This window comes from Lampris incognitus, chromosome 7, assembly GCF_029633865.1.
Source record: "Lampris incognitus isolate fLamInc1 chromosome 7, fLamInc1.hap2, whole genome shotgun sequence".
Classification (NCBI taxonomy): Eukaryota; Metazoa; Chordata; class Actinopteri; order Lampriformes; family Lampridae; genus Lampris; species Lampris incognitus.
The window spans coordinates 33,163,935-33,177,540 of record NC_079217.1 but is presented as its reverse complement, the minus strand read 5'-3'; the positions used below and the strand labels follow the sequence as shown (position 1 = coordinate 33,177,540).

Sequence of the window (13,606 nt, the reverse complement as noted above, 5' to 3'; positions counted from 1 at the left end):
TATATCCACCTGAGATATTGTTGCTGTAGACGAAAGTACCCTTTTCACATTTCTGTCCTCACTGCTAGACCTGAGCACAGCTAAGCAGACAGATAAACTCCTTAACAAGCGACAGGTGTATTGTCTTCTTTGAGACGTTTCCTTCAAAATGTCAACAGAGTGAACCTGGAAGAAAATAACAGTATATTTTTCAGGCACTTGGCTGTGGTGTACCACATATGAATATTAATTTCTATTTGAACATATTTGAATACATTACAAATATATGCAAAATGATATTTGCAAAATGTACGTAGCCCATACAAACCTTAGGTAGATGGATAAGTGATGTGTAATATACACTACGAAACATGTTTGGGTAATTCACATTAACAGAATTTAACTGCACATTTATCATAATCATTATGTAACAAACAAAGATGATGTACATTCTAAAGCTACATATAGCCACCAGCAGCTATGCTACTAGCGTAAAACATTAACGGCAATCTGCTGAAACACTTGCAATGCCAAAATATCCATTAATGATGGTTTTAAGGCATGTTAATGATTGAAAATACTCATAGGTAATGCTTTCCATAAAACAACAAAGAAAAATGGACGCAGATTCAATCATAAAAAATCTGATCTCTGTTGGCCATAAATGAACATGTGAGCCTTGCTTCCTTTTTGCTAGCTAACCAAAATTGTTCCTATTGACTATTGCAAAACACACAAAAAATGGATAGAAAACCCCCCCCAAAAAAACCATTAGCACTACCTGCTGGATGCAAATCAATCTCTGCCAGCACATTCACATATAGATTATAATTTGTAAATAAATTATAATTTATATGGATTAGGCAAACTGCATGGATATTTCACAATCATTAAAGTGACTGGTAACAGTTTTATTTTTTTTACTACTAGAAAAATTAACTGTTTTTATATCACAAGGTCTAGGCCTCTAAGATAACAAATCAAGCCCCCTCTCAACAACAAAAAAAACTTTTCATACATGCCTACATGTTCACATGACACAAAACAATTCTGAAAAGCTCCAAAGCTGAATTAACAGAACTGTTTAGAAGCAGTTTAATTTAGGAGAGATGACTTCATACCAGCGGCACGGTGGTGCAGTGGTTAGCGCGGCCACCTCACAGCAAGAAAGGCCTGAGTTCAAAGACGTATGAGTTTAAATACTTGGGGTCAACTGTTCAAAGTAACGGGGAATGCAGGAGAGAGGTGAAGAAGAGAGTGCAGGCAGGGTGGAGTGGGTGGAGAAGAGTGTCAGGAATAATTTGTGACAGAAGGGTACCAGCAAGAGTTAAAGGGAAGATTTACAAGATGGTTGTGAGACCAGCTATGTTATATGGTTTGGAGACAGTGGCACTGATGAAAAGACAGGAGGCAGCGCTGGAGGTGGCAGAGTTGAAGATGCCAAGATTTTCATTGGGAATGACGAAGAAGGACAGGATTAGGAACAATTATATGAGAGGGCCAGCTCAGGTTGGACGGTTTAGAGACAAAGCAAGAGAGGCAAGATTGAGGTGGCTTGGACATGTGTGGAGGAGAGTTGCTAGGTATATTGGGAGAAGGATGCTGAATATGGAGCTGCCAGGCAAGAGGAGAAGAGGAAGGCCAAAGAGGAGGTTTATGGATGTGGTGAGGGAGGACATGCAGGTGGTTGGCGTGACAGAGGAAGATGCAGAGGACAGGGAGAGATGGAAATGGATGATCCACTATGGCGACCCTTAACGGGAACAGCCAAAAGTAGTAGTAGAGGTTTTATTCCACACATACAAACAATATCATCAATCCCTTAATGTTTCCTAAATTTCTCTAGCTTTATTGATAATCAGTTGACTTGAAAATATTTCATTAAAGCCATGAAGCATGGGTATCAGAATACTTTTTAATGATTACCTCTGAGGCACAGTCATTTTCCAAATAAAACAAATTAATACAAAAGGCAATGCATTTGCTTTCTCTTTGTAGCCCACTGTGATACATGCACCATCCCTTCAACAGCTCATAGCTTCATTTTCACATTCAAATCCCCCCCCACTTCATTCACTTTACAGCACTCATGTTTACATCAGCCAAAGCTAAGATGCATTTTGTTCGTCAACACAATATATTAAGGTGATTTGCATTGCAGACGTGTAGCAAAGTATTGAAATAACTTAACTTTCTTTAGGTCAATACTATTGCTATGATACATTATGGTCACATTATTCAAATATAGTTCATAGTGGGCTGGAGCATCTTATAGTCATATACCTTTAATGCACAACATAGCACTCAACACAGGGTAAAAAGTCTACCCAGCCAAGACACACAATACATTGTACACACCTCAAAAACAAAAATATTCAAGACACATTCACATGAATCATAAAAAAGACAGCATAAATGTCTGTCTTCAATAGGATTTCACAAGTTACTGCGGGAGCACAGCTCACATAAGTCACCTGATATGGTCATTACTGTTGCATGCATGGGTAAAAAGGAGGGGGGTTATTTAACTGCTAAAATAATTATCCTACATGACATGAATGTTTTACTAGGAAAAGAAGGCAGGACCTCTGTAAACAGCTTGTTCATATTTTTGTTCTTTTTTTTGTCTTAAATACAAATATCAAAGTTAGTATTTTTAACAACAGCACACTGGAATGCTGACAGAAGGCAAAAGCATTATCAGCTACACACAGTCTCATGCTGTAACTATGCCTATAAAATACCTTTGTTAGATTTGATTAAAATTAATCGCATCTAACATCTTATTAATTTTCTCAGAGAAGTAGGATGACTACAGTGTTTAGAATAAAGTGACTGCTTTGGAATATGATCTTAAAATAAAACAATGGGATTTATTTTGTTATTAAACACTTGGGCATTGGTAACTTAGGGACCCCCTAAGTATATTAATCAAGAGGAGCCCACAGATTTGGCGTATCAGTTTCATTAGTAAAAGTGCTTATAGTCCCATATTATATTATATCATATATATATATATATATATATATATATATATATATATATATATATATATATATATATATATATATGTATATATATGTATATATATATATATATGACAAGCAAAAGCAACACCATTTTACAGAATGTACATGTCGTAACTGGGCGGTAACCATGTTTCCAGCTATTCAACAGTCTGTCAATCAGTAGCACAGAGGAAAGAGAACAGACCTCGCACCATCTGAATGCATGGACTACAACATAAATAATCTGAACACAAGAGGAGTCAGTCACTTATAGAGTGTCAGTATTTCTTTTCTGTGAAATTATGTCCTACATGCTGGTCGAGTGGTGCACAGTAGATTCACACAAATATGAATCATTTCGAGGTCACTGGGTGATACCCTGGTTGGTGTAGTAGCCATTCTCCAGGTAGAACTCCTCAGCACTCCCCACGCCATTGCTCACCTCTGGAGGGCATCAGAGAGCATGGGAGAAAAAAAAAGTCAGCATGGCATGTCTCATGTTTTCAAGTCATACAGTATATTCTTTTAAACTCATGGCACCTTTGGAGAGTAAATGGCAGAAGTGTATCACTCCAAATCATCATATTTCAAATTGGTCCCTATGAAAATCCCAAAGTAGTTGTACAAATAAAAAAAAAAAAAAAAAATAAATATATATATATATATATATCAGCAACTCTTGGACTTAACATGCTTTTTAACTCACCTTTTACCCCCCAGCACCAGAGGCTGGCTAGACAAAATTGGGGCATCTATAAGCTCTCCTGTTCACATGAAGTCATGACGTTGTGTTGATATTGAGGGATAATAGGGGGAAGGGGGTGTGAGAGGGGGATGGATGGACAGATGGATGAGGAGGAGCAGGACAAAGTAGGCAAGGAGCGGCAGGTATCAAGGGATGAAATGGGATGGAACGGAGAGGAATCGCCGGCAGCAGAGAATGGAGAGACGGTAGGATGGACAGGTGGTGGCGTACATCACACACGTAGGACGGATGAGGCTGGCTGCTACTTGGGCTGACCTTGGTTCGGTGGGGAAGGAGGAGGCAGGGCATTCACAAACACTCAGAGATGCATGCTGGGATAGTCACACGATAGTTGGTTACACAGAACTCTCAAAATGGCTGTCTCTGGTCATGGTAAAGGACGAGCTTGTCGATAACAATGTGACACTTTTATAGTTCAATCAAACAAAGACTATGCACCCACAGAGGAAGCCATTTTGGAGTATGGGGAAACCCAGACAAACGACAGAAAGAACACAATCAACTGGAATGAGGAGGACTGTTGGATGTTGACCTTCACCTCTCATCTGAGGGTGGAAACACTTACCAGAGAAGATGAGTTTCTCCTTCATGATATTGACATCTCGGCTGGACCTCCTGACAGCCGCACTTAGCATTATCTGTTCTGGGTTGTAGCTGCGCATGCCACTCGTCCTAAACCTGCAAGGTCATATGTTCAGGTCAGAGGTCACGGTGGGACACTGGGTATATTAAGAAGTACTACTGCCTCTGCTCTCACCAGACTTTATACCAAGAGGTAACGTGCTTCACACAGAGATGTGGAGGTATTTACTATCTAAAATATGTAAATTAGATACACTTGTATAGTGCATAACAATATATATGCATTAATGAGTAATGAAAAAATAAAACAAATAAATAATAAATAAAAAATAAAAAAGCACACATGATTTATGGAGAAAGCAAAGAAGAGTTTGAGCTCTCTGGTTGCCTTGCTGGCTGTGTTTTATGAAAATAATTCATGTGTGTATGGAATGCGTCTTAAACCATTTCATTTACTTAGCTGCAATTACCTGCTGTTTTAATTAGAAATATACAAAGAACAGTGAAATTAAAAAGGGGTTATACAGTGATGTTTTCACTGGCTGTTGTTGCCAGTCTAGCATAATTTAGTTATTACCAATATTCTTAATCAAACAGACGTGGTATGTAGGAGTGGAATATGAGGGCACAGCTATCCAGTAATCACTGTTTGCAAATCAAATGCCGAAGCATCCCTACCCAACTTCCTCCATTGCTTGCTTTAGAAGGACTTGCCATGAGTAGAGCAAGAAGTATTAATTTTCAGTAAATGAGAGCAATGTTGTTAATTCGATTCAACAACTTTCATTTTAATTGAATCAACTGAGGCACATTAACCACAATTTGCCATGCCTAATGTGCGGAGGCATGAAAGAAATAAAACACAAACAAGCAAGGCTTTAGTCCAAATCAACAACATCAATAAAAGCCAATATTGGTGCACATTTCCCTTTGGAACTTTCAGTCATCTGCTCAATAAAATGGAAAAAAAATAAATCGTGACTAAACACCAATGGTGATTTGTACGGTGTGGGCAGACAGAATCTCTTTTTTAGCCCAAAGGGACTTAGACACGGCTGTACGACTACTCCCTACAGATAACAAAGCGAGAAGTGGCAGCAGTGCAACATGACAATTCAGGTGGAAGAGAAAGAATAGGCAAGAGACTGAATAGAAGAAATAGAAAGGTGAATGAGTGGACAAAGAAAACTGAGACACTGATATTTGTTAGGACAGGGAGAGCAAACGAATGAAAGAGAAAGGTTCCTGAGAGACAGAGAGAGAGAGTAAAAATAAATGGCAGTTGAAGAAAGAGGACAAAGAAAGAGTGCAGAGGAGAGAACAGTATGGGTCAGAGGAGGCAACCCAGTTACCTGATCATGTGATAGCTGAGAGAAGATGCCAGAATGCAGCAGAGGAGAAGAGCATGCACATCAGGCAGAAAGAGGACAAGGAAGAGGAATAATAAGGAGAAAAGGGGGACAAAAGAAGGTGGGAGACAAGAGAGGTCAGTTGAGAAGCCAGCAGAAGCTACTGTTAAATCAGCTAAGCGGGGGGGGGGGGGGGGGGATTTAAGAAAAACTGCAGTGGCCCGTGAAAGGGCTTCTGATAGCCTAAAAAGGGATGCCTTTTTCTGGAACAGTCACACAATCCAAACAAAGAACCCAACCCCAAAGAAGGACAACCAAAACACAGGAGGACTGCACACTACGGCTAGGAGAACATGTGCTCATATTCAGTGCACCACTTCATCCCTCCATTCCTACTAGGTATGAGAAAAGCACTCTGAATATCACACAGTGGTCAAGGGAGTAGACAACAAAATTACAGCATCTGAGTTTAATAACATGAATAACGGATATCCTTGAAAACGCAATGGGCCTCATTCATCAATCATTTGTACGTACAAATTTGTTCTTACACATCCATGGAATTTTTTAGCTCTCAGGTTTGTCTGACAGCAAAAGCAAAGTCTGATGGTTATTTGTAATTCCTTCCCCCTAACATCTATTGTCTATCTCTTGCAATTAGCAATCGCCCAGGCTTGCAAAGATATCAGAGTTAGCCAGTTGGTGTCTAAATTCAGGGGTTACCCAGGTTCTACACTGGTCTCTCAGACAAACTTCAGCACTAAAAAATCCCATGGGTGTGTAAGAACAAATTTGTACGTACGAACGGTTGATGAATGAGGCCCATTGCTCTTTCCAGCCCCTTCTCAGTCATTAAATAGTCATTAACAGGGCAACTTTGAAAATAAATTAAAAAAAGCAAGCATTATCTATGCAGTCTTTTGGGAAATGTTAATTTGGGCATGTGCGAGATGGTTGCCAGGTAGTATGAGAGTAACTACCAGTATTTAGGGAATATATGGAAGAACTGGCTTTGCGAAAGAACAGAGCATAGTAGAGAAAATACAGAACAAAGGGTGATTTTTGCTTTCTTTAATCACACACAAAAGCAATTACAGTGTAGAAAAGTAGATTCAATGAGCTACATCCAGTCACAGTAGTGACTAGACCAACACTGACACTACTGAGCCAACATACTTACTTCTGGAAAATGAAGATTCCTATGACAACTGCAAAGGATATGAGGTCTGCAAATACCCACATCAGGCAGTATTCATCTGGACTCTGGAAAACACACACATACACACACACAAACACACACACGCACACAATTATTTCACAACACACCACTAGGTGATGCTATGTATCAATTTAAAGCCACAGCTTGAAGCTGAGTTCATGCAAAAATCAGGGCTGGGTCCAAAATGTCCAAAATGTTCTGGGATGTTTCTGCATTGGACACATTTAATCTTGTGTATAAAAACCACGTTGAGTAAAAACATCTTAACCTTTAACTAGCAGGTTCCATCTCAAGTTGGTGAGACAGTGTATATTTCTTTTCTTTTTTCCATTTGAGGGATGAGAATATGGAACTTTATCAATATTGTCTGTTTCAAATTCACGAACCATTAAAATGCAATTTTTGTGGATATGGATTCCTTCAAGGCTACACATTCTGACATTAACTTTAGTGCTAATGTTATCATTATTATAAAATAAAAAGCAAAAAAAAAAAAAAAAAAACTGGCATAAATTACACCTGAACAAGCTCAGCAGTCAGCCGGTGGAAGATATGTCTCCAGCACACAGCTGAGACCAGCAGAGCTGAGGCAGATACCGTGCCAACCTGAACTCTCCCTCATCCCCTCGACTGTGTGGCAGAGGGCCGGCCACATGTCACCACGCAGGGCCCCCGTATGGCGACATAGAGAGGGACACACGTGCACGCTGCACAGATGAAGACAGCCAAGTGATACCAGTACAACACAGCATGGGTGCTTCCCGTGTGGAGAGGTTTTCACGAGCTCTAACCTGAGAGCCGTGAGTCATGTACCACAGAAAAATTTAAAAGGGTCAAGTCTGCCGTAACGAAGTGTTGCTGATAGCAAAGATTATAGCAGAACGTAGGTGAAATGGTGGCTCTTTCCAAAAGAAGACTGACCATTGCACCCCCATGAATGCTATAAATCTTCTAGATTTTTAAAGCTATCATATCCAGATAAATCAGGGAAGAAGATGTGGCTTAATGGGTGGTATTAGGCTACAAAACGGGCTTTTATACCTTAATAAAACTCAGATGGAATAGGGCGTGTGTAAACGGGTGCAGCTCCACATTAATTAGCACTCTCTTCTCTTATGAGTTTAGGGTCAGCACAGCAGTTCATGAAATGTGCAACAAGATGAATACATGGTGAGAAAATCGATATGAAAGCTGGCACTTTCTTGTAACCCACCTTGGTTAGTTTACAAATAAATCCTGTAAAAAAGGATGCGATTCAGAACACGAAAAGCATGCAAAGACCAGCTGTCAGAGTTGTGACCAAGTCACTGTTATGCAAGTCATAAGTAAGTCTCAAGTCTTAACCTTCAAGTCTCAAGTCAAGTCCCAAGTCATGAAGGGCAAGTCTCAAGTCAAGTCCCAAGTCACCAAGCTCAGGTCAAGTCAAGTCAAAAGTCCCTAATTTCATGTGTCAAGTTATCAAGTCTCAAATGTAGTGTGTTTTATACCAATTTAACACATTTTTTTTAAAAATTCAGGTAATATTAAATTGTTTCATTACAATAGTACATACATAAACCACAGATAATGTTACAAATAATTGTTATTTTATTGTGTTAAAATTTGGACAACAGTTGGATTTTGTTTTACATCTAAGAAATAATAAAAGGTACACTCTAAATCACAAATGAGCGCACAACTCTTAATAACAATACAAAACATATTGATCATTCCAATACACAATAAACAAACACTCTCTGCTTGTCTAGTCGACCTACAATTCATTGCACTTGCAAAATATCAAGTTGGCTAGGGCTTTATCACCTCCCTCCAAAGCACGCAAACATGCACTGCCTGACTAGCCTACTGCTGGAGGTAGGTTGACAGGCAGGTAGGCCATCCAATCATTTTAACCGGACACCTTAAAATGATTGGCTGGGTTTATAATGGTCCTGCGACTTCCACAGATTACTCTTTTTATTTTTTTAATTTAGTGTCAGGGCATTTTATTTATTGATTGCTGTCGGGATGTAAAGAGAATTGCAAAAAATATAACAAAAAGTGCTTCTGAAAAAAATCGCCTTCCCTACCTTTAATTATTTGACTCCCTAGATTAGTAGAATCAGGGGTGCTGTTGGTGTAATTCAATAAATACATGGGCTGTGTGTGACGAAAGGCGCACCCTACTTATGTACACGTATTAAGTACCGATGTACGTGACGATGTGTACTTAATAAGTGTACATTAAAATATATAGGGGTGCGTTTTTGGTCACAGCCATGGAGGTTTTAGAACCACTGGACTAGACACAAGGGAGTATTTCACAAAGCTGGCTAACTGAGTATGCCTGACAGCTGCGCAAAGTAAACCCTGGAAACCCTTCAGATCTGGAACATGGATTGAAGTAAAAAGAGCTGTTCCGGGGTTCACTCTGCACAGAAGTGAGGCTTACTTAGTTAGCCAGCTTTGTGACATAACCTACTACCCCATGGCTCTAATCTAAGCCTATGTTTAGTAGGCTATGTTTCATATTGGGTGCACTGCACTGTGTGTCATGCTCTGAGCATTATTTCAATTGCCATTGTGCCATACAAAAAGTGTTGTAACATAGGAAATTATAGGTATTAATTTTGGTTTCATGAAACAAGTAAATGTATTTATAAATGTTTATAATTCAATGGAGAAAAATCTTTCCAAAGACAGTATATTACTAGATTAATTTGAATCATGGAGATACTTTAATATTTTTTATTTATTTGTTTATTTGACAGGGACAATGCACAATAACTATATTGCACCAGAATTAGCTATAAACTAATCTGCATCTGTAGTCCCTCGGCAGGAGTCATCGGTAACACATAATTCGGAGCATCAAGTCTAAATGCTCAATTAAAAACAGTGTAAACATAATCACGATTGAATACCACTAGTTCAGTGCCCGTTCGGAATGGGCTGATTTTCTCGAGAACCGCATTATATTACCCATATTTAAAACTATATCATATTGTATTATAGTATGATACGTGAAACCATGCACTGAAACAGTGTTTGATAGGCTAATTATCAGGGGGCAACAGGGGGTATGCTAACTCATTCCGGTGACTGCTACATCGCCCAGACATCGTTTGCCCACTGGGCCAACATAATTGAACATTCGCTGTTAGGTGTTCTGAAACAGAACAGTACGTTCCATTTTATTGTTGAGATGAGATTGGGACGATGTTTGGGCGATATAGCCTGGCTGGCGTATTCCAAACGGGCAGATTGGGTCTGTGTGTGTGTCTGACCACTCACACGCTACTGTACCTGTAGTCTAGCAAACAAACTTACGTCTCTTTGTGGCTTTTCAGATGACGCACAAAGTGTGACGTTATTGAAATCCCATCTGATAATTTTGCTGCACATGTTTTACAAACAGCAGTCCTTTTCTTCCCAACAACTTCGAAGTTCTTATAGCCGTAAATAATTATTTTTGGAATCGTTCCAGCAGCTGCACTTGCCATGATTGCAAACTCTCCGCGCTCATGTTGAGTAGAGCTGACGTTAGTTTTTGATTAGCATGATGGTACCTCCGATTACATTTGAGTATTTTTGTTTTCCCGCCCATCTAAACGTTTGATTGGCCCTACGCGATGCCTGTGCGTAGGTAATTGTGTGCGCGCTGGAAATGAAGAATGATTACAAAATAAAATACTAGAGAGGTGCATCCCGCATAAACATTGAGAAAACACTCAAACAATTCTCTCGAGTCATCCAGCTCAAGTCCAAGTCCAAGTCCAAGTCATAGATGTCAAGTCTCAAGTCAAGTCTCAAGTAATTTTCATTTTGGCAAGTCAAGTCGCAAGTCATCAAATTTGTGACGAGTCGCACTCGAGTCCAAGTCATGTGACTCGAGTCCACAACTCTGCCAGCTGTGTTCCCAAGTACATGTAAATCTTAAAGTGGTAATTCAACTTTTTTTGGGGGGGTTGACTATTTTCTGGGGTCTAGAGGATATGCCATATTGCTTCAGATCATTTTTCTGTGTATAGAATATGGATGTCGATATGAACATGCAGTCAGCGCTAGCAGCCAGCGCCAACATGGAAGTGAATGGGGTAATGATCTCACCTTTTTCAATTTTTCCCCCCTTTTTCTCCCAATTGTACTTGGCCAATCACCCTATTTTTCTGAGCTGTCCCGGTCGCTGCTCCACCCTCTCTGCCAAACTGGGCAGGGCTGCAGACTACCACATGCTTCCTCCAATACATGTGGAGTCGCCAGCTGCTTCTTTTCACCTGACAGTGAGGAGTTTCACCAGGGGGACGTAGTGCATGGGAGGATCACGCTATTCCTCTCAGCCCCCCCCCCCGAACAGGCGCTCTGACTGACCAGAGGAGGCGCTAGTGCAGCGACCAAGACACATACCCACATTTGGCTTCCCACCCACAGACACAGTCAATTGACCTTTTACAAAGTCCCCCCCCCCCTTAGCTACTGTTGCTATGCCCATCAAGCTTTTCAGAACCATCCAGGAAGTGCTCTTGCACTGTAGGGTAAGTTAAATATTTCAGCTATTATTGGTATATTCTTAATAATCCATTGTCAACATCACCACATTATAGTGTTGATTCTGGCCAAGGTTCCCTATAGTGTTCTTTTATCCTGGCTTTTTTAGGGATTCTGTATGGGCTCCTGGGGGTGGCAGGGTGGCTAGAGACATACCCTGGGGCCGGGGGAACCATCCCATGATTTTTTTTTGTATTTTTTTTTTTTTACCTTCAGACCAGAACCGGTATTTTCAACAAAATAAGGCAAGCGAGATGCCTACGTGGAAAAGGATGACTTTTCCCAACGGCTGGTCCCCACCTGGAGCTCACAGAGGGGGAGAAATGTTTAAAATAGGCCGGATATGGGGGGGTCAGACTGGCCAGAGACCATCCCAGCCGACCCTCCCCGCAGGTCTTTATGCTCTGAATTGAAAGGTGGAACTAATGGTAATAATCACTGTGTGGGTAAAAGTAACAGTAATAATACGTTAGCTAAATTAGCTATCAATAATAGCTAGTAGCAAGCTTAGCTTGGAGCAGGCAGGTATTTTTGTTGATTTTTGGATGGATTAAGCTGGCCATGGGGTCTGCTATACTGCAAAATCCACTGCCGACGTTGAGCTTCTTGTGTTCTGGGTTTCGGGAAGGGAAAGATAATTGCACCCCCTCCAAACTTTTCTGATGTCTAGTATCCGATTTGCAGATCTCATAGGTACACCGTTTCAGCATTTTGCTGTCTGTTTGAAAGCTTGACGGGCCTCCCTCACATAGAAACCATTGCTAAGGTAGGATTGGACAAGCACCGTTCTGGGGTGGTACTTTGCGAAAGGTCAATTGTGTCTGTAGGGACGCCCAACCAAGCTGGAGGTAACACAGGGATTCGAAACGGCAGTCCACGTGTTGGCAGGCGATGGAATAGACCGCTACGCTACCCAGACGCCCGCCCCCTTTAACAACGCAACAAAATGCACTTCTAGTGACTCCAAAATAACGTGCATAGCAATATATGTATTCTTAGTTTGTACAATTTATCTGAATGACTTTCTAGCCTATATTCGGGAATAAAATGTTAAATATGAGCAGTGGAGTGGAGGTACTCATTTCCTGGTTATTTTTCCTGCACTTCACACTAACCTCCGTGACAGATGTAAAAATTGAAAAAAGAGGATGCGCTTGAATGATCAGATAATATTAAATTGTACAACCCAAGAATACACATATTAGCCATGCATATTGTTTTGCAGTCACTAGAAATGTATTTTGTTGCTTTCTTAGAGGACAGGATTGCCGCCCAGTTCACATCCATAACCCCATTCAGATTCTACACATGGAAAAGTGGTATGGGGCACTGTGGCATGTCCTCTAGACTCCCACAAATAACTAAAAACCCCAAAAAGTGATAATACCCCTTTAAGATGAGAGCAAAAACGACAACAAAAACAAACAAAAAGCAAGTGAAAATCCTCATTCCTACATATATATGGGTGGAAAGGCTTTGGCTAAGGTCAGATCCTCACCATAAGCCAGATGGGGTAAGGCACGTTCTTGAGGATATGCGATGCTTCAGAGGACACCGCGGATACTCCACTGCACCATAGGACCGAGAAGAGCCAGGGCTCATTGACGGTATATAGGGTGAGGCTGATGTTGCTCTGTGAGAACACTCTGGGTCCGTTACGACAAATTCAGAATGGACAAAAGTTAGTGAATGAAGACAGCCACAGGAACATGTTAAGACTTCATGATACGTGTATGTGGCTGCCGATGCTCCTACCTGATGTCCTGCGTGCTGGCCTGGTTGTATCGCAGCAGCAGCCTGCTAATGCCCTGCTGATGAAGACTCTGAGGACTGCGTTTCTTCACTGAGGTCTGGACCAGACCAGGAGCCACCTGTCTCACATGGGCTCTGTCTTCATCTGGAGTCCACATCACCTTTACAGAGCAAAGTGCATGGTCACAAAAAACACACACTCGCATGAGCAAGCACCCACTGCCTCTTTCCCAGGCATGCGCGCACGCACGCACGCACGCACACACGCACACACGCACACACACACACACACACACACACAAGTGTCCATAGTCCTTAAATATCTCCTGTTTGAAGCATCTCATGGACCTGGTTTCTATTTCACTCACTCATAACCAGATATTTAGTCTCATGTGTTGCAATACCGTCTGTGTAGATTCAGGAA

The 13,606-nt window shown here is 40.9% G+C and overlaps 1 protein-coding gene across 2 annotated transcripts in view; it reads right to left on the bottom strand.

The window, feature by feature from the left end:
- Nucleotides 1-3,105: 3,105 nt before the first annotated feature.
- Nucleotides 3,106-13,606, bottom strand: part of gdpd5b (glycerophosphodiester phosphodiesterase domain containing 5b) — an 81,366-nt gene continuing 70,865 nt past the window's right edge. The window contains exons 12-17 of one of the 2 annotated variants that reach the window (XM_056283435.1): nt 13,186-13,343; nt 12,929-13,076; nt 6,865-6,947; nt 4,319-4,431; nt 3,694-3,751; nt 3,106-3,431 (exon numbers count right to left, since the gene is read on the bottom strand). In XM_056283435.1, coding sequence (XP_056139410.1) covers nt 3,404-3,431; nt 3,694-3,751; nt 4,319-4,431; nt 6,865-6,947; nt 12,929-13,076; nt 13,186-13,343 — 588 coding nt within the window. In that variant the 3' untranslated portion in view covers nt 3,106-3,403. Of the gene's footprint in view, nt 3,432-3,693; nt 4,009-4,318; nt 4,432-6,864; nt 6,948-12,928; nt 13,077-13,185; nt 13,344-13,606 lie in introns of both variants that reach the window. The other variant, XR_008810517.1, reaches the window with a different exon arrangement.